The sequence below is a fragment of the Anopheles ziemanni genome, chromosome 3 (assembly GCF_943734765.1).
Source record: "Anopheles ziemanni chromosome 3, idAnoZiCoDA_A2_x.2, whole genome shotgun sequence".
Lineage (NCBI taxonomy): Eukaryota > Metazoa > Arthropoda > Insecta > Diptera > Culicidae > Anopheles > Anopheles ziemanni.
In genome coordinates this window covers 18,630,913-18,658,134 of record NC_080706.1, presented here as the reverse complement: position 1 = coordinate 18,658,134, position 27,222 = coordinate 18,630,913, and the positions used below count along the sequence as shown (strand labels likewise).

General features: G+C 46.7%; 1 protein-coding gene across 1 annotated transcript in view; it reads left to right on the top strand.

Annotated features, from left to right (window-relative positions):
* Nucleotides 1-24,279, top strand: part of LOC131284286 (A disintegrin and metalloproteinase with thrombospondin motifs 9) — an 85,940-nt gene extending 61,661 nt beyond the window's left edge. Inside the window, 18 exon segments of the mRNA XM_058313140.1 lie at nucleotides 863-881; nucleotides 2,697-2,829; nucleotides 3,806-3,926; nucleotides 5,072-5,312; nucleotides 6,989-7,141; nucleotides 14,212-14,544; nucleotides 14,627-15,261; nucleotides 15,331-15,904; nucleotides 15,988-16,198; nucleotides 16,617-16,781; nucleotides 17,899-18,039; nucleotides 18,639-18,965; nucleotides 20,098-20,229; nucleotides 20,980-21,204; nucleotides 21,880-22,041; nucleotides 23,323-23,623; nucleotides 23,705-24,054; nucleotides 24,148-24,279. Coding sequence (XP_058169123.1) covers nucleotides 863-881; nucleotides 2,697-2,829; nucleotides 3,806-3,926; nucleotides 5,072-5,312; nucleotides 6,989-7,141; nucleotides 14,212-14,544; nucleotides 14,627-15,261; nucleotides 15,331-15,904; nucleotides 15,988-16,198; nucleotides 16,617-16,781; nucleotides 17,899-18,039; nucleotides 18,639-18,965; nucleotides 20,098-20,229; nucleotides 20,980-21,204; nucleotides 21,880-22,041; nucleotides 23,323-23,623; nucleotides 23,705-24,054; nucleotides 24,148-24,279 — 4,355 coding nt within the window.
* Nucleotides 24,280-27,222: the final 2,943 nt, after the last annotated feature.

Genomic DNA, 27,222 nt, shown 5'->3' with positions numbered 1-27,222 from the left:
AGGAAGGGTTAATAGGAATCTTTTATGCGTGGCGACGAGCATAAATGATAAATTACCGTCGGCGCCTGGACGCAACAAATGGCCAGCTTCCTGGGCCAACGTTGACGCTCACTCTTTATCTTTATCACACGAAGACGTGTCACTTGTCGGTTACGATCATCATCGGCGTTGGGGCTGGCTTTGGTGCATCGCAGGATACGTACGGTCGTCCCTTCACCCTACGAATCCCCAACGGCAGACGGCCACGTTCGTACCACGTACCAATTAGCTTAATCGCCAATTAAAACCTAATCAATTTCACAGCCACGAGCGGGCGGGGAAGAGGCGCCGGTGGTGGACCGCGCCGAGAGGGAATGCTGGCGTGTGAGCATTGCGTATCAACGACCGTGTTGCCAATTAGCACAGTTTATCATAGCACCCGCCATCACGACATCAAATTATGCTGCCTAATCGTTCGAAAAAGCACAAACGTAACGCGTGCAGCGCTCTCTGGCACTCGTGTGATGAATGTGGGTTATGTCACCCGCTGTGACCGGCTTGGTGCCATGGTTTATTTTAATGCCCTCCCGAATGCAGACACCCAGTGGTGTGCAGTCTCCCCAAAGAAAAAAAAAACAAAAACTAAACGACAACCTCCGAACTTGCGCTAGAAGTTTGTCCCTTCGCCTGCTTATGACACGATGTCGTGTGGCGTTGCTTCTTACGTTTTTTTAACGAGACACTCCGGGTGCCCCGCGGGTTTTACGGCTGTATGGTCATTGATTTCTGTCGATCGTCTCGCTCAACCCAAACCCCGGCGCCTTCCCCACGCCTTCCCCATTGTGAGCCAACAGCGTCATTTGTTTTATCTTCGGTGGGGGAGTTTGAAGATGTCCGATTTCGTCACCAGCGGCGTTCCACCGTCGTTCTTAGCACCGTGAACCTGCCGAGTGGCTGGAGGGAAAGGGACACAAAAAGTCATCCACGGCTTGTCCACGGAATTTATGCAGTGTCGCGTCGACAAGTGACTAATGTTTACCGCCTGCTCCACCACTGCAATGCGCGCGCTTGCGCAACCACATCAAACGCATCGTAAACCCGCTCGGTGCCTCCGGGGAGGGGGGTTGCGGGGCAGCAGGACTCTCCACCGTCCTCTCCGGTGGAAGCTGGAATCTCCAGCTGTGCCCGGGCTGCAAAACTCAACTCGCGTAGACTTGGTGGCGCACGAATGTAATGAATGGAGATAAAAAAAAATCTCACCGTGCAAACACGGCTCCGAATAGTGAGTTCCAGCCAGTTCGACACGAACGAGCTCCCCCCCGCCCGTCAAAGTCGGGTTCCGCCTGATTGACAAGCCGGTTTGGCAAATTGACTAACCGGTGAACATTCAGCAGAGTTGGTACCACCATCCTCCGTCGAAATTCAGAGGAAGAGGAAAAACGCAGATACACACACACACACCATCAAGCACGAACCGTGCAGCGGAGGGTGCAAGTGACAAAATCAACACGCACTCATAAATATCTTTCGCGGAGCGCGGGTTGATGGCTGGAACCAATCGGAGCCGTGACATCCGTGAACCGCAGGCTCCGAGGGGATTTCTGCTGCACAGCGCAACGAAAGCTCACTCCGAGTGGCTCCGTCCTCCGCTCCAGGACTGACAACAAATTATCTAACGAAAAAAGGCGAGTTCCGCGCGGGTCAATGAGACTAACGTCCAGAGTTTCTGCAAACTGGGTACGTTGGTTAGATGTTGGAAGAGAGTAAAAAAAATATGCACGGACAGGTTGTTTCACTTGCCTGCAGCGCAAATAGCAACAACAGAGGAAGAGGAAAAAAAAACGCAACAACCAGCGAGCGTTTGTTCCAAATCTTCGCCACACGTTGGACAGGAGGCGGACAGCTCGTCAACTGGCCGCCGTGTCCTGGTGGAGCGGACCGAGGGACACGGAGGACAAATCGCGCACGTCGCCGAGGTGCTACCCATTAGAAATCATTAATTTGATTAGCATAATATTTTAATTTTAAAGAGTGCCACTTCAGCCTCCTTTCGAGCTTTGTCGGGGAGAAAGAGAGAGAGAGAGAGGGTGAGAAAGGGCACGGGGCGGTTTTGTTTCTATCCGGCCAGTTGTTGCTTTATCTGTCCATTCCACCTGGTTCGGGGCCAGCACGTGCTTAGCGTGGCTCGCGCGGACAGCTGATTGAGCACAGCCATGATCGATGTGACAGGGCTTAAGGCTTCTAAAAATAAACAATCACACGACAAACACGAGCACAACAAGTGAGCGGGCTAGAGTGGTAGTAGGCTGGGAAAACGAAGGTGGTCAAAGGGCTCGAGTTAAATGTCAGCTGCTGCTAGTAACGGACTCACTTTGCGAGAGCTGCAGATATTTATCATTCACACACGCCCTTAAGCCGCGTTTTGTTGATGCCCCGTGGGTTGGGAATAGTTTGACGTTTCTAAAACCACTTCAAACGGTGAGAAATAATAACCGGCAGCGCACGCAAAAGATCACTCTTGTTTGGATGGTTGATTTGTCTTTCTTTCCTCCAGTACTTTCTAGTGCTATTACAAAATCTTAGTAGCCATAGTTTCACAAATGACTTTCCAATTACCTTTCAATCCTTTTTTTGTGCGTTTTCTTTTTAGCCGCACGGGAGATACACTTCGAAGGACAGCATGAAGATATCAGTTCAAACACGGAGCGTCAGCACAGCCTACACAAACGGAGCATATCACAGTTTGCCAACAACGAGCACACGATCGAGGTGTTGGTGGCGGTGGACAACAAAATGGAGCGATACCACGGCCCCTCGCTCAAGTCATACGTCCTAACGCTGATGGGCATTGTAAGTAACGTCGACGCTTCTAGGCAGAAACGTTTTATACCGTCGCAGCCAGCCTTTTATCCCGTTTTACAATTTTTTATAAAATCACCACTCCTAGAAGACACGACGATACGGAATGCGCCAATTATACCAGTTGGTGAAACCACCAGCCCGCCGTAAACCAGCAGCTTCCCCAGCTAACCCGCTTCCAAGGTATTCTCTTGCTTGCGCAAGCGAACACGTTCCCGATGAACTTCGACACTTTCTCCCTTGCAATGGCATGCTTTTCCGATGCTTATCGGCACCTAGACCTAAAAAGCAATAAGCCTCCAATAACGGCACTTTACCGTAGGGCGCGAAACGGGCGTGGAACGCCAACGAGCGAAAAAAGCCCTAGTCTCGTACTGGCTACGGAATGCATCCCGCCCGATTGCATCGATCAATTTCCATGTAAATAAATTAAACACCCAACCGAAAGCGTTCCCAAGCGGACGGAAGATGCCATGGTGCAACCGTAGCGAATTCAATTACGCACCACAGAAGCTCCCCGGTCCCGGTGGAAAACAGATTTACGGCATCCAGATAACGGCCGCATCCAAGATTCTACCCAAGAAATCCTTCCTTTTACTACCCACCGGCCCTCGGAATGGCCGCACGGACGGCCGGACAGCACGATCGACGACCGGCACGATCGGACCTCACCGTCGCAGGGGGTTTTCCTTATCGCAATTTGCTGCACGGAAATTGAATTGTTCTACCGTAATCTGCGCGCCCGCAATCTACAACAGACTACTGTTCGGTGCATGCCCTATCGGAATTGCTTAATCTGGTGTGTCATAAATTATGCTTCGACTAGCGCGGGCTCAGCGCTTGCGGCCGATTATCTGTTGCCATTCCGGATTACTTTTATTTCACTTAGTGCGCGTTTTACATCCACCGACCGGTGTTGGGCGATTATTTACCACCACCCGTTTCGTTTTTTCCACTCTCCGTACAGGTTTCCAGTGTGTATGCCGACGCCACCATAGGGAACTCGATGAAGATAGCGGTGGTGCATATCATGTACATCCATCACGACCTTGACGCGCAGAAAAAGTCCGCCGAGAAAGGCGTAGAAGGTAAGGCAAGGGGGGGAAGGGAAGTACAGTTACTGGTTTTATTTTGACAAATCTTGGTATGTTGCTTAGTGTCTATTGTTTTTTTGTGTGTAGAAAATGGACGATCATTCGTTATGTATGATGCGATTGAGACATTCCAGAATCTAACGATCCGGTGGTTGAGGTAGAAATTCCTCCCGCATCGTTCCATCAGTTCTTTACGATGCGATAACCAGCATGTCGTACAACAACATAAACTATGGGTATATTTTTTGTTCATCGGAGTCCTTTTGCCGCATTGGACACATCAACTTCTCGCACAATGTAAACCCGTCTGCACGTGGGACGCTCGAGCTCACCGGTTGGCCGAGGAAAAGCGCCCCATGTGAAAACTCTATTACCAGTCCCCGATGACAAATGGGACAAGTCTTGTAAACATTTGTCTCGGACCCGGTGCTGGCGGGTTTAGAATGTAGTTGCTACGTGTACGCACCGGGGGCACAGCTGTCGGCGAGCCGGGTCGGCTTACCGCTGCGTCACGAATGTATTTTGGAAAATTTATGTTACGCCACGGCTATGGCGCACACCGCATGCACTACCGTTGCGTCAAACAAACGCTTGGTTCGCACATAAAACCTTCCCCCCGCAATGGCCGCGTGCGAGAATTTGATCAATGCGCCACCATAACCACCGCAGCCTTGTAGTGTTCGGTGGGAACCGGAGACCGGATCGATGGATGGTCCCCCGGGTACACAGGATGAATATTTTCGCTGCAAGTAATTAATAAAGCGCTTGCCAATGGGGGCCGCCCGTGTTCCTGTCGATGCACAAATAACATTCAAGTTTGTTGCAATCGCTAATCGCCCCGCGGTGCAATGGTTGTGCAAATGCAGCGCCACGTGCAGTTGCTGGCATTCCTCGTCCTCGCCGTGCCGAAGACAAAGAACCGTTCCGCTAATTCCGAGCGGGAGTTTTGAATAAATAAACCTATTCCTGTCCATCGCCTAGTTTGTATTGATAGTTTCCCATGCGGCTCTTGCGCACATATTTTTTCTCATTTGTGTTGATTAGTTTATGGCGTCTGGCATCCCGTAACCACCGACGTTAGGCTTAGTGTGTACTTTGGTAGTCTTGGCTAATTTGTTTCCCGGTTTCTTTCTCCCCAGGCGTGTCCGCTTCCGACATGCTGCAGGACTTTTGCCGCTTCAAGCAGACGGCCAGCAACTTCCACCACGACGCCGCACTCATACTGACCCGCGACAAGATCTGCCGCAACCCGGCCGAGAACAACTGCGACACGCTCGGGCTGGCCGAGCTGGGCACAATCTGTGGACCGACGGCGTGCGCCATCGTACATGATAATGGGCTGTCGGCTTCCTTTACCATCGCACACGAGCTTGGCCACGTGTAAGTATATCCCTCAACGGTGCCCATTGTTGTTGCATCGCAACTCCGCTCGTCCTCCGACGAATGCACGAAGAGAATAGCTGGACGAAATGGCTGACCAGACCGCAACCAGACGAACGAACGATCGCGAACCAATTACTCATAACGCAATCCTCCTCCTAGTTCTGGGCAACAAACGATAATTCCTTCTCGCAAAACAACACCCACCGTCCGGACGGGGAACACGTCCGCTTCCTGTTCGCCTAAATGATAAATGACTTCGCGATCGGTAGACCGCTTACCGGGCCGCATCCGTCCAGACGCCGGGCGCGCACAAAGACGATTCTTAATCACCACCGCACGCCGCACGGCAGAACACGCCCCGGGGGATGAAAAATATGGTGAATAATAAAATTTATTAAATACCTCCGGTCACGAGCCGGCTAGGTCGATAAACAGCGCGGCAACGATCGTCCGGTAGATCGGTTCCACGATGCAGTCACATGAAGCTCCCGAATAAATCGGTCCCCCTTCGTGGTGTTCATGATGAGACTGGAGGTGATGAGCAATGGCGAGCCCTCGCTTATTCGAGCCACCACCCTTGGAGACCGGCGGGTGAAAACACGTCACCCGTGGAAGATCATCGTTTTATGGCTTTATTGTTCCGCTACTGTGTGTTCACGATGGCAAGGCGGGGGCGAATTGCATGCTACGAGACGTGTTTGCAACGGGAGCAGATTGCAAATTAGTTAAGCGCCACGGTACGGATACACCCACGTCGCTCCTGAGTTGAACCAGAATTGGTCATAACTGTCGCTGAAGAGAATGTCGGGAATATACTCTTAAAGCGAGTGTTTTGATAGACGGAAACATGCACATTGTTTACAGTAGAAATCGAAGCAACTATTGATTCTCGACACGAGCTTGCGTTCCCCCTAATACATTGTGTAAATTTAAGGATGTAATTGTTTGTTTTTGATCGTTAATTGTTCCAAGCAAGTAGTGTTCAGTAAAGTACAAACATCATGGGTTTAGTGTCTGCACTTGTTAACAATATTTCAGAAAAAAATAATATTAGCAATACAATGTTGCTGTGCTGATGAAGTTGTAGAACCAAAAAGAACGGTACACTATCGAATAATCTCCCCGTTTACATCCCAATCACCAACCGCCATGGCCAGTATGAAGTAACAAAACCTTGGCACTCACTTCATCAACATGCAGCGTTGAACATCATGCTCAGAAACGTGTTCCGGGTGGAGTACTCCCGATTTGGCCCTGGAACCTGGCGCTGTCGCCAGACGTACATGCAGTCGTGGTACACCGTTTTCGTCAAACCAATGGAGCACATTACATCAATATAGTTCGACAAAATCAACGGTGACATTACAACAGCACTGACTATCCTGGTATGCGACCTAAAAGGTGGCATGTAATTTCAGTGTACAAACCATAAACAAAACGTAAACAATCGATCGTTTGTAAAACCAAGGGTGTACCCTTAGTCACTGCATTACATGCTACGACGGACTTGACGCCATATATACTAGTTTAATCGTACCCTTAAGGGTGGATTTTAAACTGCATGCGGTGCTAGTCATGCTTCCATAGACGAGTCGCTTATTTCCAACCATCACACATCCGGTTCTGTTTGGTCCCTTTTTTCTATTCATGTTTCTTTCTTCGACTCTCCACAGATTAGGAATGCCACACGATGACGACAACCGATGCACGCGACATCGTGGCAATTCGCCTGGAAACGATCGGATTATGGCACGTACGATGGATGGCAACACGCATCCCTGGCAGTGGTCAAACTGTTCGCGCCACATACTGACCGAATACCTCGAGTGAGTAGACTATCGGATGTGAGACAAGGACACATACGCCTGTCCACTGAGGTTAGGCTAACTTGGTAGAAAAGGGTTCGCCTTTCATCGGCACAAGTTCATCTGTCAACGGGCGAGGTGGTCCTTTGAAGAGCGGACACCAGCGTGGATGAATGTGAGGTCCTCTGCTCTCGCGTTACCAAAATCAACCCACCCTAAACCGCCTCGCTCCAGGAGATATTCGCTGGGGCAAAGCGTCGAGAGTTGAGTGATTTTAGGCACGTCCAGACGGGGGGACAATAAATTATGATATCGGCAGATTTATCGACCGTCGCCCCAGCGCGCCTCATGCCGTGAGCCATCGGCGTCTAATTGATCGAAAGCCGAACGTGCCGTCGATCATTAATCGCTATCTCGCACGAGCTCGGTTACAAACAAAAAAAGTGCCTTCGGCACCTTCAAGCCTTTCTCTGTCGGGACATTAGGGAGACGTTGTTACGAGAAACACATGTCGTGCAAGTCGTGTTTTTATGCAATATTTCTGCATGATAGCGTGCGCAAAAACAAAAACCCCAAACAAACGTATAAGCCCGGTCCGTCCTGTAGTATTTGAATGGAGAATGCCGATGAAATTAACGAAAGGGAAAACAAAAGCGAAACCAAAACGCCCTCCGCCCGCTAGACCGATTTATGATCCTTCCAATAGGTAATGGAATTTATTAATGGCCGAAATCGGCGGTGAGTTTAGGTTTGAGGACGAAAGCAAAAAACCGACTGATCGACACGAGTTCTGCACAATGGTTGGTGATCACAGCATCTCAGGTATCTTTGGGATCTTCATTGTGAAGGATACCGACTCGTTGCTCTTCTTATTGGGTGGTCTTAAGTTAATGAATTAATTGCAGCCTGCCAACCCTTTGGACGATTATGGTACAGAAACCTCCCGTTGGCGTTATCAACGTCCTATCGAGTTTCCAATTATCAACAGTGTTTTGCGTTATTTTGATGAATATTTTTATTTGTTTTGTCAAACTTTACCAAACGTCAATCAGGACATACCAACTAATAATAATGAAGGCAGCCTTCCATTTAACTAAAAATTTGCCGTTTTGGATACATTTCTATTGGATCAACCAAATATCCGGATAACCTTTTAACGATGTTTACTTTATGTACTGTTTTATGGTTTCTCTCTTCCATCTACCGCTTTCTCATATGTCAAACTGTTAATCATATCGGCTTGATGCGTCATGATTTTATGGTGTGCAAATTAACTTTCCCGATTTTTTCGTTTTGCACGAACAACTTTTTCGAACAGCCGCTTCGAAATGTGTTTAGTGGGAGAAAAATCCCGTTGCGGCATGGGCACACAAGGCTATCAAATACTTAGCTGATCAAATCTGCGTTTTATGCTTTTATAATTCAACCTGATCTTAATATCACATCCTACCTATTACGAAACAATTATTTGTTTTTTTTGTGTTGTTAAACCATTTGTATCCTTTCTGATTCGTCGCCATTTGGCATGTGGTTTTTGTTTATTGTTTATACTATTTTATTTTTACAACCTTTTATGTAAAATTCATGTTGAAGCTCACAATGCGATCCTCAATCATGAGTTTCCGTTTTTCAAGATGGTCCATCGATTCCAACTTGTTATGCAGCGAATCGCCGTACAAATTATGACACAAAACACATCACAACCATCCGATGGTGGTTTTTATCAATCAAATATGCATTTTCCAAGATAACGCAAACACGCATTCGTATGGAAATTGAACGGCCACTCTGTATGCAAACGAGCCATTCCCAGGGCGACATAAAGCAAAAAACACTAAAGCCTCAGCCATGGTTCGGTGTGGTTGCATCGGGCATATCCCCTCGCCGCAAACTGGCCACCCAAAGTGCAGCAAACGAAAGAACAATCGAATCGCATTGGGGTCATCGAAAGCGATCGACTGTTGTCGTACGAATGTTGTGATTGGAGGAGACTTCCGTTCCCGCCCGTCCCCCGTATATGCTTGCGTTTGATGGACGATGTCAATTCCGTTCCTTCCCATTTTCATTCGCTCCATAATGTTTGACTTATGGTCCAATGCTTTCACCTATTATGCTTCACCGGTCCACGTAACATAATGGGCGCCTGTTGCTTCTTGGGCGGCCATGGCGACCACCGTTGAGTAGCCTTGCCGCACGCTCCTGTCCGATTCTCTCTGGGTGAAAGTCCGACACGGGGCAAGAACGCGTCGAAGAGGATCGATGTTAAATTCTACCCGTCGAAGCGACCGGTGCTGTCTTCTCCCTGCCCGTCGATTATGCAACGTGGTGGTCTCCTGCAGTATTTTGACATTTGGCAAGGCAAACTGATTTATGCTTTCTTCGCTGCGGGGCGTTTGCGCTCGCAGGTTCCTTTCTGCATTGCCGGAGCACTTGCAGCGCCGATCGGATCGCGTAAGGACAGTCTCGTTTCGATCGGTGATAGGCTAACCTATGGACACGAAGAAAGGGAAAAAGATCCCATTAAAACGGCGCGGAGAATGATGATTTATGTTATGGAGGCTTATTAAAAATACATGAAATTGCATTCGATCCTTGTCAATTGATCAATTACAAGGATGTATACAATGTGCTTCTGCCTCTTTAAAGTCGTGCACGATTGGTTTGGACAATGAGCCATTAAAATGTCAACTTTTCAACCACAATTGGTCATGTGAGATGTAAAGAGCGGAATATTATTTGTTTTTTTCGACGGTAGAACTTTTTTAGAATCAAGACTTTAATGGTTTCAAAAAACAATGTGCACGGTTAATGCCCAATGCTCCGATTTATTTAAACATTTTATTTTTAATTTGAAGAAAGTGAATCGTGTCCTACTCTTCAACAGGATTAATCCAATATTTTTCCAGCATGAAGAAGGATGGGAAGATAAAATCATCTCCTGTTTTCTACAACTTTCATGATCATGGATAAAATCGTGGAGTTAAACAAATTTACTGTGGAATGCACCCATGAGCCCAGTAAAAAAAACAAAAAGGATTCGAGGAGGAAGGCAAAACTTGCAGCACCATGAGGCCTTACTTGACACGACGCATGCACCGACTCATATTTCACCGGCAATCAAATAATTGATCAGTGACGATCAAAACAATCTCAGGTTTTTCGCGCTGGTTCCCTTTTTCGGAAACGCCGTCTCCGAAACCGTATCGCCGGAATGGGGAATGTAACGCAAATCCCCGCCGGCACCGGCTGCCGACAATCGAAATTGATGGAAGTCGTTTTTTATGCTGACCAGGATTTCAGTAACCGTGAGAAGAAAACAGAATTGGCGCACTTGCCCCGCAGGGAAGTACACGAGTCCTGTGCGCAATCAAGGAGCGAAAATGCAAAAAGACACAAACCCTTATACGACCCTACGAAAAATGGCCAAAGATGAGGGGCCACCGCCAGATGAGATAAATCACCTTTCTTTGCGCAATGCGTGCCGAAATTCTTGCGCACGGCGGTGCAGGGAAGCGAACAAAACATGGTAGCCGAACATAAAAGGATGTTGATCTTAACGCGCGGCGAGATCTTCATCGCCGCCGCCGCCGACGGGAGGGAATGATTTACGTAGGTAAACAACATAAAATCCGCAAATATTTTTAACACTTTAATATGCACTTCAAACGTATGGGTCAAGCGTAAGAGATTTTCATTTCCCTGCCTTTCTTCTCTTACTTTCTCACTTCTCACTTCTGCTTTTTTCGGTGTCTTTCCGGTTAGTCACGGTTCACGAAACACTGTCAAAACGTAACAAAATTAACTCGTTGGCTGTAGAGCAATGGAAAAATAACTTAAAACGTCGGTAGCCGCTTCTGAACCGGTCTGCGTGTTATCTTTCAACAAAGAAAACCCAACATGGTTGGTTCCCAAAATAAGTATGGTCTTAAACGGATTGAAGAATGCAGAAACTAAAAGCTCATCCTGGCTTACGCTTAGAACAATAAGAAGGGGTAAGCATCGAAGCTGAACCTGTAACCCGGATGCATTGCAGGGTAAGAATTTGTAATAAGGATGGCTCATGATCGTGCCCGACCTGGTTGCATAGTCCATGATCACACATGGACATACTCACAGACAAAAATTGCAGAACAAGGGAAGTGCGCTTAGATAAAAAAGGTATTACATCGTGATGACAGATAAAAACCTCCCATCCCTTGTTTGTTATGGGGTGAAGCGATACCGTCAATCCGCTTACCGCGGCTCGGTTCACTGAGCTGGCAGGTCGGCGGGATTAAGTGCCCTAAGAAGGCAAAACATTTCGGCTGCGTCACGTCACGGTGACGCTCCGTACCGGACCGCGGGCCCGGGGAGGGTTCGGACAGGCAGATTAAATCCTGCCAAAAATGCTGCAATCAAAGAGCACGACCGCGAAAGTGGTCCACACCTATTTCTTTTTTGTTTGTGCATCTTTCACCCAATTAGCGAACGCCTTGTTCGGTCGTACGGTCCCGTAGATGGGCCGTGAAATATTTTAACCAGCATTCCACACCGGACACCGCTCCTCCACCGCACCGAAATCGGTCGTACCTTCTCGCTGCGGAGTTTGGCGAACAGTTATTTTAACAACTTTAAACCCCATTACAACGCCTCAGCAAGCCCTTTCTTGTCGTCGGTCGGCTTTCTGCGTGCATGCGTGCTCCTTTTTTCCGCAAGACCGCCAGTTGTCAAGCGCTTTGTTCTTGGTATTTGTCTCTTTTTGCTTAAAAGCGATCACGATTGCAACTGCATCTGACATGCAACAGGCACGTAAAGTGAACGCATGGCTTGTATGCAGATCCCTAAGACACTTTGTAAGGTCACGAAGATTCTACGAAAGGTCTAACAAAGAAAATATGCACCACTTGTGTCCGGAGACAAAGCGGGCTGGGAGGTACGTATCATATCACGCTGATGGACCCCCTATCCTGCTTTCCATTCCAACTTCCAACGGTCTCAAACACGACTTCATAATTCGATGGGTTAAAATTGCGAAAGCTTACAGCGGTACATGGTCCATAAAATGATTCACAGCAACACACCGTGTGTTTGTTGATCGAATGGCTTCATCAGGCTTTCATTCGGGGGACGTAGTGTTTCTTTCATGCATACGGTAGCGTAATGTTGCACCACTTACAACCCACGAAACTGGTCATGCCAATTCATTAGCGTACCGCTTTCGGGCACTGCGAGGAAACGATCGGAATGAGAGCTGCTTGGAGCCGCTTGGTGGCTTCCCGAAATGAATGGCAGGACAAATTGCAACAAATTGTTGCTTGTACACGATCGAGTGCACGTATTATTCTTTTTATCGGCAATTGCGCCGTGTCTTTTGCGGTCTCGTTACGTAAGCTGCCAAATTACAGCATTTTACAGATTATATTACAAACACTGTTTTTACAATGGAATTTTTCGTAAGAAATTCCAGACTCGCGTTGTTTTCCAACTGTTAACTTCCAAATTTAACATAAAACTTTCAAATTTTATTCGAAGACTTATGTTCAGCATACTGCTTCACCTAAACAAAGGTCTTTAGTTAGCTAAGTTTTTGCCGTGCGTGAGTCGAAAATGCACTTTAAATTATGAAGATAGGTCTTCAATAAACGGAAGAGCCAAACGGAAAGGCAATGCTAAGTAAAGAGGAATAAGTTAGCAAAAACTGTAGAACAATCACTTCAATTTCAAGCATCAGTACTAAATAAAATCAAACTATAAATTTGAAAACAAACATTCAATAAAGCTTGAAAATTGTGTAGATGAACAAGTTCAGGTAACGACCTACTTTTTATTTTGTCTTAATTAATGGTAATAATTTTAAATAACTTCATGAAATAAGGCTTTTAATCAATCGTTTTTGTTGTCTTCGCCTAGATAAGAAATGATTAATTAAAACAAATTCTCGTTTGCTCAATTCATTTATCTCCAACCTTCCTTTCACTAGTGGCTAATCGTTTCAATTTGGTTGTCCATGAACGCTGGCAGAAGTTCATTTGTCATTGCTCCCTCCAAGCGTTACCTGTATGATTTTCCATCGTTTAGCTTCCGTCGCCATCAAACTAATCACCTGTTGTGACACCACCGGCAGTGGACTGCTGCTGGAGAAAGCATTCCATTCACCCATTCGCGATAATTTCATCCACGCATCTTGTCATCGGCAGCATCGTCGCCCGATCGGTGCACCGGAACGGGTCGCTGGTCCTTGCCGAACAGGTTTTTTTTTGCTCGAAAGACGTGTTGTCAATTGCAGACGTCGTATCCTAACCGAGGTCCGGGGTGGCCCAGTGCCCGGGGGGTTGGGATCTTTCACCTCGCGCTGCCGGTGAACGGTCAATCACAAATTTACGATTTCCTTCTTCGCGGCCCGCATAAACAATTCCCGACCTAGGGCACGGTCGAGTCCGGTGTGTCGTCTGTCTGGGCTGTCGGTGTCCCTGCAGTTCAGCAGGCTTATCGGTTGCACAATCCGCGTGCATAATGTCATAAATATTCCCGCGCGCTCTTCCTTTCGCGCCCACTGGCCCGCGGAAAGGATGTGCCGTTGTTTTTTTTATGGCCGTAAATAAGAATACCTCGTTCGATGTGAGAGAGAAGAAGCTGGTTGAGTGTCAGGGAGGGAATTTGAGTCATAAAATTAAGCATGCCCGGGACCCGGACCAGAATGTCGATACTTTTCGATAGTGATCTTGCGCCCGTGATCGCGCTCTGCCGCCTGCATGTAAATCGGAATGCATCGCTTACGATCCTATTTATTGCCGTCGGTTCGGGGAGCTTTTTAAAAAAACACCACCCAACCTCTGATGGCATTGACTTTGCAACGGTATAATGTCGGGTGGGGTGTTTTTTTTTTTTTGGTTCTTTTTGCCCCATGAACTAAGATCCGTACAAATATTTAGCAAAATCCAAAGAGGTTGGGCTGGTGGGAAATCAGCTAGAACCAATCGAACCAATATTGGGCCACTGATCGATTGTCAAAGGTCAAAATTAGCATAAAACCCATTGTCGAAACCGATCGAGATGTTCTTTTGCTTTGCACCAACTCTTGCTCACTGTCACGTCTCGCTCTACCGTTCCAGAAACAATCCCGACAACTGCCTGCGGAATCATCCGACCGAGAATCTGATCGATCCGAACGAGATGGACTCGATGCTGGCCGGCGAAAAGTTCACCAACAACGAACAGTGCGAGCTGGTGTTCGGCAATAAGTCGAAGATTTGCTCCTACATGCCGGTGTGCAAGCTGCTCTGGTGCAGCTTTGAGGACGAGGTATCCGGCTGCAAGACGCAACACATGCCCTGGGCGGACGGTACGCAGTGCGACGAGGGCCACTGGTGCCAGAAGGGACAGTGCGTCCCGATCGACCGAACGGTCCTGCAGCCCCAGAACGGTGGCTGGGGCGCATGGGGTTTGTAAGTAGCTCGCAGGAAGGTAGCTGTCCAGTCGGTTGCTAACACACTTGCTTGCTTTGGTTTGGTCCTTCGCTACCCCTAGGTACGGTCCCTGCTCGCGAACCTGCGGCGGCGGTGTCCAGAATCGTACGCGCGAATGTGACTCACCGAGGCCGCGTAACGGTGGCAAGTTTTGTGTCGGACAGCGCTTCGACTATCGGCCCTGCAACACCCAGCCGTGTCCGGACTCTAGGTACAACTTCCGCGAGGAACAGTGCCATCGGCACGACGGGCAGAACTTTGACGTACCGGAGCTCGACCCGAACGTCCGCTGGATCCCGAAGTACGGTGCAGTGGCCGAGGAACAGTGCAAGCTGTACTGCCGGGTGCAGGACAAGAACTTGTACTTCATGCTGAGCGAAAAGGTGATCGACGGCACACCGTGCACGTTTCCCGAGGACAGCTTCGACATGTGCATCAACGGACAGTGCCGGAAGGCGGGTTGCGACTACGTGCTGGACTCGGACGCCAAGCTCGACCAGTGCGGTGTCTGCAACGGGGACAATACAACCTGCCGCCAGGTAAGCGGGTTGCTTCTGCTGGGCAAAGCAAAGCACTACAAGCCGCCATACGACAAGGACGATGATGCGGGCCGGAAGAAAGAGTTCCACATTCCCGAGGGGGCAACCAACCTTAACATAATACACGATGGCTACATGAAGGACGCGATCTATTTGAGTGAGTATTAGCTAGCACTGTGGCTGTAGCTTGCTTGTTGTTACGATTTTAATCCCCCCGTACTTGCAGGTCTGACGAGTGGCGGTGAGGTCATTTTCAACGATCCCAAATATCACACACCGCACACTAGCAAGCATCGGTTGTTTGCCGGCGTTCGGCTGGAGTACTCGACGATAGGTAACCAGGAGCGCATAACGTCCACCTTTGGACGGCCCCTGCGGGAAAAGCTCACCGTGAAGGTGAACTACAAATCGGACCACTACCGAAGTACCAGCGGGCAGGTCAACTACAACTACCTGATACCGATACACCCGTCGGCGAACGCGCTTCCCAGCGGCGGTGGTCATTCTTCGCCGCATCATCACACCCAACATCACCATCACCATTATGGGCACAACTCGATCCATCAACCGCCGCAGGGACAATACAGTCCAGCCGAACGGATAAAACGGCCGCTCGAACCGTCCTACCAGTGGAAGATGTCCTCCTGGATGCCGTGCGATCAGCAGTGTTCTGGCAAGAAACGACGTACCGCAGTCTGCTATAACACCGCCACCGGAAAAGAGGTCGCGCCAGGGAACTGCAATGAAACGGTGAAGCCGCAGGACCTCTACGAACCGTGCAACACGGAGTGTAAATACTAGTAAGGAGAGCCCAGTTTTCAATTTCCACTATCACCGGAGGGAGGTTGAGGACTTATCGACTTTTTTCTGCTTCTTGCCGCAGCTGGGAAGCCAATCAAACGGAATGCTCGAACCCGTGCGGCGAAGGGATCAAGCAATTCAACTACCGGTGTATGCAGGCGTATACGGGCAGCCAACGGCCCGAAACTGTGAACGCGGAGCTATGTTCGGGCATGCCGAAGCCACTGAACAGTCGGGAACCGTGCCAAGGACCGTGCAAGGGTGCGGTCTGGTCGTACTCACAATGGACGAGGGTAACGAGCAAGCGCCACCTCTTTCCGGTGATTATCCAGCCCCGGTACACGACGTAACTGATTGGGTTTCTCTCTTTCTTTCTCGTGCCCCTTTTCTCTTTATATGTGTCTCTCTCTCTATCTCTGTTTGTGTGCGTCTGTGTGTGTTGTCCACCACTGCACCGCCTTCGTCGGGGCGCACATCAACACGCCGGTTCCGGATACACCTGTCTACAACAAACAACGCTTGGGGATGTACCTTGTCTGACGCCGGGTATATATGGATGTCCTTCCGTCTGCGTGTCTACGTCTTTACATGTTTCACTGTTCACCACTCCATGAATGTGTGTCTATGTGCCTGTCCCTTACACGTGCTCATCTGTTGTGTACCGTTCGGCCACGCTCGCTGGCACCGCCTGTTCAATACGCAATCAATCAGTGCTCCTGTGACCACTCGAACCAGAGCCGATCGGCTAAGTGTCTATCCGAACCGAACGGGGTTCAGATTGACGACAGTTACTGCGAGGCCAAGGAGCCCAAGGAAGACGTTCAGTCTTGCGTTCCCGTCGATTGCCCGAAGTGGGAGAAAGGAGAATTCACACCGGTAGCTACCCGTTTTGTAGATAGTTTTTTGCGCCCTTTAGCTTATCTTACCATTACTCATACCCTCTCCGTGTACAGAAATCCGATCTTTTGTAACAACAGATAACCGACTGACCAGGGATCGTACAAACCGTTTGCAACACGGAATATTAGTCCGTTTTTTTTAGAAGCACAGCATACTCTCGATTATCTGCTCTGCGGGTTATAGGCGGTCGGTCCGTTTTACTCGTTCCAGTTTTCTTTTGAAAGTATCATACACTCGTTTAATAACTTGGATACGAAGAACATCATACACGGAAAAAATGATTAATTCAATTTCCTGACTATAGAAATACTTCCCATAAGACAATGAACAAAAAAGTGCCGACTATTGTAGTATCTACTAGAGGACTCTGTGGATCACAAACCTCAGTACTCTATTCCTCTAAGCCCGTATGTTTTCCTAGTGGCACAGTCACTCTTGTTTATGAAAAAGAAGCATTAGTGTTATGATCGTTATAACATAATGTTTTCTATGAACTTCTTTATAATTTTGTCACCCGCGGAAATCACCAATCTGCTATTACCGAGCCCCGAGATAATCGGGAGTGTTATGTGCATTTAATTCTTTTCCTGTCCGAATTATTTCGGTTGTACAAAACTATATAAATCAATGTGGTTTGTGATTCTTTTTAAGGGAAAATAATCTTTCTTTCCATTCAGTAGCCTCCCTATGCAAAAAGGCCATATAAAGCTCTATGGATCTTTATTCGGATGAAAAAGAACCGATTATCCTTACGTCGTGTGATCATCCATCGTATCATCTTCGTCTCATCAATGCTAAACTTTATTTTATAACCTACGCTAGTGAAATAATAATAAGATTAGGTTAGACAAGGATCAATTCAACATGCAAACCCTAGCCAATCGACTAACCCTATGTTACTATCGCAAAACTCCTCTGTAAGATATGCCTGTCCCGTGTAAGCCAACCTTCTTAGTGTTAAGCGCTACTGACTGATCAGCTGCTGTATGTATCACTCATGGTGTACTTCCTCCCTTACATTTCACCCCATCTCTTGTGTGTGTGTTTGTGTGTTATTTTGCGGCGTTCCGGTGCACTACCATGTCCTGTCTAGTGTTCGGTAACCTGTGGCGAAGGCCAACAGACGTACGTGCTACAATGTAAGCTTAGGGACGTGGTCGTCAATGCAGCACTCTGTGGCACTCGGCCGGTGGCGATGATCACCAACTGTACCAGGCCTCCGTGCGAGCAAAAGGTTTGTGTTACGTTGTTTGTGTTGCTTTCTTCCTCCTTCGTCCTCTGTAAATACTGTCCTCAACTACCTCCCAGCCCCCCCGCTCTCCATGCAGTCTCTGCAAAACGCTCTCTCCTTTCGGCACAATTCGAGGTTTCGGCCAATATCTGTTTGGAAACAAGGATGGTTCATCTCGATCGTCTCTAATGTGTTTTTTATGTTATTGTACTAAATTTGTGTCTGCTTCTCAGCTTCATAATTTATCAATATTTGTTTTGTGTTTGTGTACTGTCCGAGCTTCTTTATGTTACGTAGTATTTAAAATCATTCTTCTCGATGGAAGAAGTTGAAAAATGTGAACTCCAATTCGTTCGTTGCTTCCGTAACGCAGCTGTACGAAAAATGGCTTTTGCGACACGTATACATGTCGTTGTCTAAGTAGGATTCAGTTTTCGGACAAACGTTCAAAACATTGCTGAACCTCCGAACCAGATGAAAAACAAAAATTTAAACAAAAATTTAAACAAAAATTTAAGTTTTCACCAAATTGAACTCAAAATTTCCCTTCCCCTATCTATCTGTCTTTCCCCCCTACGCCGACGTCAAACCCGTTCTTATAGCCAATGCCTAACACCCAATCCTCATCCTCTCTGAACGACTTGAAGTTTAACCAGGGCAGCGTCGACTACGGCCATCAGGCACCACAATCCGGCGCGTGGCACGCGGACTCCAACCCGGGACCGGGCTATCGCTGGCATACCGGCCCGTGGAGTAACTGCAGTGCCGAGTGCAACGGTGGCTTCAGGAAGCGCATCGTACGCTGCCAGTCCGATACCGGCCAGACGCTAGACGATCGCTACTGCGCGCACAAGACCCCGAAGCCGAACGGCCAGCACGCCTGTGCCAACGTACGCTGTCCGTCCTGGACCTTTGGCCAGTGGAGTCAGGTAAGTGTTCGCTATTCGCGCCTCTTTTGCGTTGATCCTTTCCGGTTCATCAAACCGCACCCGCCTCCCTCATCAGCCATCCACACCTTGCGTCTCTTCCTGTCTATCGATGCGTTCGTCGATGGAGTTTCGGAGGGGAAGGTAAGGAGCGCAGGCAGGATTCGTACTCGAGCCAAATGGCGGCAAAACGAAGCAACCAACATCGACACCTTACAGTACACAAAACCCACATACACACAGGATGCGAACGTGCGAACTATCTTGCTTTGGTTGCAAAAGCCAGCAGTGTCTGTTTCTCAACTTTGCTCGCTATCTGCGCAGAGCGTGCACTAGCAGTGCTGCGGAAACATAAGCTTATCTTGTTCCGGCTTGTTTTTTTCCTCGTGCAATGTTGCATTACTACTATAGTTTGCTGTAACCTTGAGCTTTTTCTTTCTCTTTATATATCGACTGTTAAACAAAACGAGCAAAACGATTCTTCGTACATTGTTTCTACAAAATCCATCCCGCTTCCAAATGCTAGAGGTAGCTCAAAGTATACGCTCAAACATCCTGTACAAAATCACTCAAGAAACAATTTCAGGCTTCAGCAACTCCGATTGCTCATAAACCATACCGATCACACAGCATACAGCAACACATACACACACGCCATCCACGTGCATCTATCCACAACCCCCCGCAGGGTGCCATCCATAAGCTCACAAGATGCAAATGAACATACTTCACGACTTTCTTCCCTTTGTCCGGATTCCACGCCTGGGGTACCACCACTACCATATTCCACATTGATTGTGTTCGGCAATACTTTTGAAAATAGGCAACGATTAAATTACCGTTCATATCCACAACCAAAGCCCTGCAGACAATTTTCCACACGTATAACAGTTTCCGTAGTTCTTGCAAAAACAAAATTGTTGAAGGATCACCCGATTTGATTTAGTTTTGTAACAGTGAGGGGTTACAACATACCAGGTTCGGTTTTGGAACACACCCCTTTGAAATTATACCTTACCACAACACTCCACGTTGAACGCCACCCATCGCCACCCGTTCAAGCCCTAGTAGCCCCTCGTATGAAACATCCCGTACCCTCAGAACGCATACCAATTGACTGTGTTTTCTCTTTTAGTGCAATGACGAATGCATACACTCCCGTCAGGTCCTCTGTCAGGATCATCGCGGCAAAGAAAGTGACCAATGCTCGCCGAAAATGAAACCGCCCGCCGTGGAGTCGTGTTGTAAATTTAAATGGAGATACGACGTAAATATCATCCCGAGTTGTTTTTTTACCCTCCTTTCTGCATTTCCTTTCGTTTTGTTTTCCTATTGTTGTTTTTTTTTCACTCGATTATAGTTTGTTTTTCGTTTTGATTTCACTTACAACAGTTTATAATTTTCTTATGGTTTTTTTTACATTTTTTTTTTACTTATTTTTCGGTTTGTTTGCAATTTTGATTAATTATTCGAAATTTAAATTTGTCATCTTGTTCACTTTGCACCGATGAATGAGAAGACGATTGGAAATTTTTTTCTTATAAGCGTGGTATCAACAATTTTTTTGTTGTGTTATAACGATGACAATCTTTCTATCTCTATCTATCTCTATCTCTCTCTCTTTCTCTTTCTTTTACTCTCTATTTTTCTTTCTCTCTTCATTTTTGTACTATTATTCTGTCGTATATCATCATAAAATGTGTTTATTTTTCTTTTCTTTTTCTCTGTTCCATACACCATATCGCATTAAACTGTAATACAATTGTTTTTAATACAAAAAACATACCATCATCTCTATCACAACAATGTTATACATACAAACTCCACAAACGACATAAATATGTGTTCACAACCACCACCACCATCACCGCCACCACCATCCAACGCCAACGCTTACGGTCCGTGTTCTGCTGCCAACGTGCCGGATGTCCTCTCCGTTGTCTTCCAATCTACTATTACCGCTACCCACTACCACTACTACCCGCTACTGCTACTACTTGTCATCCCGCCCCGGAAGTGTACCGGACCGTGCGACGCAAGCGGACGTCACACGCCGCGGCTGATCTGCAAGCGGCTGTATCCGAAGTCGCGTGACAATCCGCGCCCGCTGAAAACTGGCCGCAAGGTCGACGACAAGTACTGCGCAAAGCTTAAGAAACCATCGCCCGCCAAGGAGAAGAAGAAGCGGGAACACTGTTTCAAGACGCAACATTTCCGCTGGGACGTTTCGCCCTGGTCCAAGGTGGGCAGCGTAACTGTATATAAACGATAGGATTAGTATACCTCTTTCCTACGCACTGTACACTCAGTTGATTTCCTTTACGAAGCACGCCTTTGGAGGCCTCTATCTGGCACTCTATACCATTCTGTTCCTGAGTGAAAATCTAGTTTGCCTCTCTTCTGTTGTAACATAAAACGTTTACCTTCACCCTGAAGACGTCCGAGGCAAAAAAAAGTTAGCCAAATTGAATCCTCCCTCTCGAACGAGAGAAGATCGTGCTTCTTGTGTACTCGTTTTATGTTACATGTGCGCTTAACTTGTCATTTTACAGTGCAGTGTTCCTGTATCTTTCTAACGTTCATATCGTTTTGTCTTCCTATCTGTTATTACCCACTATCGCATACCACAACCTCTCGTACACCAAACAACAAACGAAACCCACCACCAAACACCGTGCACACCGCCAAACCCAATCCCCAATGCGTCACTCCGCCCCGATTGCTCTGAATTGACACTGCCTTGTGCATCATCCCATTCGTTCATGCTACCAAATGCGTGCTACCAAACCTTCCATACTTGATCCTCGACCTGAAATCCATCCCCTCGCACGCAAATCGTTTGCGAATTCATACGCCCAAAACCTCACCTTCCTTGAAAAACAACCCCCCCTTGAAAAATCTCCCATACGGCACGCAGTGTTCGGTGGGCTGCGGCACCGGAAGGACAGTGCGGAACGTGACCTGCACGGACGGCTGTAAGATCTCGCCGAAAGCCTGCAACGCGACGCTGAAGCCACCGAATACGAAAGTCTGCGAAGCGTACACGCACTGCCGCTGGAGAACGGTCAAGTTGAACAGAGTATGTGTCGAGTATATTGGACTGGCTCACTTTCTAAGTATACCCTTCCCATCTTTGATTACTATTCCTATGTTTTGTGTTCGATTTCTGCTGAAGTTTTCCCGAGTGTATCCCACCGTTAATTTCCAGCGTGGAAGATGAGATTATTTTTCTTATTTTCTTTCGTAAACCTTTGTTTAAAGCATCGTTTTCGGTCAGTTTTGTTTTTGTTTTGTCTCGTTAGTGTACGTCGAGTTATGTTACGCATGAACTCTATGATTTTTAAACTCGACACAATTTTTGTTAAGTTTTACTTCGTCGATGACACGCTACAGAACAAAATTACAACAATCCAAAAACACTACGCTTTACATGCAGATCACCATTTTCGACCATTCGTGAATAAAAAGCCCTTTTCACAAAATCATTACACCGAGCTGGCTCAAATGCTTACGCTAAATTACTAACAAAAGTCTTTCCCAGATGAGCAGCATCAATTGCTGTGCTTTTGTTGTCACTGTTTAAAGAAAAACCTCTAAATGATTCACATTTTGTATGAGAAATGTAGGTTATAATCAAATATAAAGTGTACTGTTTTTTTTTCGTGTATAAATCAGCCCCTGTATTTTAGGCCCAGTTTGAAAAAATTAAGCTGTTTCAGTTTTTGTAAACAGTTTTTTTGTCGCTACATAGCACAATTTGCTACTTAGTACAATCGATATTTTTTCAAAATTCAATTCAATCAATTCAAATTAAATTTATACTAAAATTGATAGCTTCATGCGCACTTTCATCGTGATTCAATAAGAGTTTCAGTATATTTAGAATATATAAAATTGTCTGCAATTACACCAAGGTTTTGATTCCACATTATATTTATTACAAAAACCTTACTAATTCTCGTGTACAAAACCATCCTCTCTTTTCAAAGTGTTATACACGTGAAAATACAGCAATTGCATTCCATACAACATTAAACCAAAGATACAGAAAATTGTTTCAAATACGTATCTGCCATCCATTTGCACTTTAAACTTAATTTTCAATCGCCAATATAGTTGTATTGCCATGAAGACTTTTCTCGACCCTCACAAGAAGTATGCAGAGCGCATCCTGAACCCAACGAGATACTCAAATTCCCCGTGCTTCTCCCGATGGCGCCCCGTCGGCAGCAGCAGGCTCCCGTTTCAACTCCTGATACGGACCGCTTTCCATTTGCCAGCATTTATCCCCACGCGCACGCACTCACTTACACCTCCTTTATACCTATCTTGCATTCATCCTCACCCCGTGCTGTTGTAGTGCAACTGCAAGGGTAAACAGAATCGCACGGTCAAGTGCTTCGATGAGCTGCTGAAGGTGGAATCGAACCGCTGCCCGGAGCATCTGCGGCCGAAGAAGTTCAGCAGGTGCGATCCACCACCGCACTGCAGAAACGCGCACAGCAGCAGGCAGCAGACCATCTACCGGAACTGTCGACAGGCGCAGCACAGGCACCGCACGGACGGGGAGTACACGATGCACGTGAACGGAACGGGCGTGAAGATCTACTGCCACGGTATGGCCACGATAGCACCGGCCGAGTATTTAACGCTACCCCAAGGTAGGAAACTCCTCCTCCCATTTCCCAGCGTCACAAACGTTGGCTTTTAATTCACCCCCGTTCTTTCGCGTCTGCCGTTAGGACCGAGGGAAAACTATGCCATCTACATGAACCGCCGGGCGGCCGATGCAAACAAGTGTTCGAGCGTACGGAACGACTGGGAGGACGAATCGATTAGCTACGGAGCAACGCACTACCGAAAGGTACGGATCAACCTGCGCACTATGCAGGTGATCACGAACGACTTCCTGTTCACGAACAGCTCGGGAAAGAAGCAACCGTTCGGGTCGGCCGGCGACTGCTACAGCAATACCGGCCTCTGCCCGCAGGGTGACTTTGCGATCAATCTGATGGGGACACCGTTCCGGATAAGGCCGCACACGGCCTGGAAGACGTCCGGCGTTAACGCAGTCGTTAAGTTTCTCGTTCGGGTAAGATCACATTTTCGCATACTTCAATATTTGTCTTGTTCACTGAGAGGGTAATGGAAAATGAAAATTCTCTTTTCTGTTTTCGACTTGCAGCTCGAGCCACCGTACAAAAAGGTACGAGCACGCTGCGGTGGCTACTGCGGACACTGCTTCGTATCGCCAGACACCCATCTCTACCTGGAGCTGGACAAACCATTTCGATCACACGGCCTAGCGCACGGTTGAACAGAACTGTTGAGCGCGAGCCTCCGGCTTGCCGTCGTGACTTTGGTGGTACAGTTACAATCGAGATTCCTGCCACACGTTGCCTGTAACTATTACTTAAGCCACTCAAGCGCCTTCATTATCCAACCAGTAGCAATGGATCCGCTCGGTTTCCTCTACTACCCGAAAACTCCCTATAGTACCGTCCGATAAGTAGTATGTCCAATTTCGTTTTGTTTTTTTACCTATTTTACGTGCGTGTGAGTGGGGGTGTGTCTGTGTGTGTGTGTGTGTTTCTGCGTGTTTGTTCTATTAGTTTTCATGTCTTTGCACCTGCAGAGCATTAAATTAAGCTAGGTTGATTAGTTAAACCAACCCAGACGTGCCAAAAGATTGCTGAAATTGGTAACCCTTTCTTGCTGTGCGGTCGAACGGGAAACCTGCACCAGATGTAGTAACACTTGCATACTCGTCCTTGCAACCGGTTCTTTTGCCATACTGATGACCTTCCGAGTTGGGCCGACCTACAAGAAGCCTGCTTACCCTCGCTCGGATGTACACTCTTCGACCTTCGTGCCAAATGAATTGTGAATGGACGGGCGCTAGAACTGCGGACAATGGCAATTGGTCAGCGAATTTATGTTCTGTTTTAAGGACCAACACCTCTAGCTGCACGAAACGCCCGGGAGCTTTGATTAGTATGTAGTTTTATAATCCCAAAAAAAACGAAGAAAAAAAACATGTTGAGTTATGTTAGGTGATTTCAAATTGTTAAGCGGTATTACTCGGCTTCCGTCTATCATGCGTACGGTTCATATTCTCACCGTGTCGTAATTCGTAACCCACTTATCCCTACCCGCCATCCCTATCCGCTCATTTGGTACCGCTAAGTTACCGTCTAGGATCAGTTCGAACAACGCTACCTAACGTATCACTGCCAGGAAGATTTTACTCCTTCCACGCGTCACGATTATTAAATTGGCATTTATATAGGCGACTGCGATTATATAGGCAGAATTTGTTCTAACTTTGCGACCGACCGAATCGAAAAGTAACGGCCAAAAGTACAAAATTGTTCTCTCGATGCTTCCAAACAACCAAACAAGTCGCCTCCGTTCATTCCCTTTGGCGATGACTCGGACAGTTTTGTGTATGTGTGCTGCGTGGGCATGTGTGTGTGTGTGTGCGTGGGAAACAAAGAAAAAAATCTAAAAAAAAGGATAGAAAAACCCAAGAAAAAACTCAAAACAAACACGAACGAAACGAGCAGTTAGGGCCTAGGCTTGCAACCGAAAACTTGTTATGAAACCCGAAAATACTCAATAGTAATTTTAATGTAAAAAAAAATTCGCAGGAGAAAGAACGAAAAAAAACATGCCGACCAAGAATGTACATTGAAACTCAAATTGGCGATAAAAAATGGGCGAAAAAATATTCAATTATTTAAAAAAAAAAAAGGTTTATGTGAAGCACAGTGGTGCGCAATTAGTATTACAATCTCATGTTTAACTCACCCCTTAGAAGAATCTCATCGAGGCAGGACTCCACCGACCTCGAAAAGCACCGCGGGACAGGATAGTGCGCATCCTCCGAGTGAAATGGAACAATTTAGCAGTGGGTAAATTATTCCATTCTACTCGATCAACAAACAAATCTGTCAATGAATCGGGCTTAGTATCACCGCGAATCCCTTTACCAGCGATGATAAACTTTTTATGAACGAAGCATTTACGCCAACGGGCAGCTCTGCACAAACTGAAAGTAACTCGAATCCACTAAACGAATCTATTTGCACTCATTAGCGTAACTGCGTCACATGCGCCTGATTGTACCCGTAGCTTGTAACGTAATTATTCTAATTCCCTTCCCCCGCATGGAAACTGCCATATTATGTTTAACGAAACTTGCCTTCTTATAATAGAAAGGAATCATCACCGCAATCGCAGCGCGAATCTGGGGCGATATTAACCATTAGCAACTTTCACTCAACGCTAACTGTTATACGCCTTCTGAACCCTGAAACAGCATGTGTAAATTCAAATTACCATGGCAACGCAAATTTGTTATGCGTTCCCCATGGTGATTTGAGGATATAGATGCTCATTTCACATTCAGGACGCGTTTGATATTTACCGTTCGATGATATTTGCTATCTTTGATAAAGGAACTTCATAGATCAACGGACAAATTTCAATTGATTGCATCAAATTGGTGAACCAATTCACCTGCAGTCCGCGAGTAGATTTCTAACGAAAACAAAATTCATATTTATTTCTGAGTTTACATCTGTATAACATGAAAATACGACTTAATCAATGAAATGGAGCAGAGTATTAAAGATATGTCGACAAACGGCAAAAAGGGACGTATTCATTGGCACCAACTTACGGTTTGCGTTGAAAACAAAGCGAGTTTGAATGACTTGACTTGGGCTGGTCAAGAGTATGAGATAAAAATGTGTTTAGTTTGTACGTAACCAATGCTAAGTAGAGCTTACTAAAACGTTGCGATCTTATTTATTACACTGCCTATCGCTAAAAAACAAATGCCACAAACGAACAGATACGCCCGTAGGACAATTAATCAGTTTTCAATTAAGGCGTACTATGTTATCTTTAAAATCTACATGTAGTTGTTCAATTATTATGTATAGTTTTGTCCTTATAAGTTTTGTGCCTTAAGTTTTTTTTTCTTTTCGCTTTATTTCTCTCGTAATCTTCCAACAATCGTCTTCCGCCATCACTACTTTAAAAAAAAAAAAACTTTCATCATGTACATAAATCACCAATCATGAAATGTTTGCCTTTTTTCGCGTTTGCCCGTCGCCGCAAACGGAGATGCTAACGGTATTACGGTGAAGGTAGAACAATAGTTAAAACAAAGGAAAAAGAAAGCATTTACAAAAAATAATCTAAACCAGGCAGGCAAAGAGAGTGAATTTTTGTTTGTTCGTATGTTTCCCTA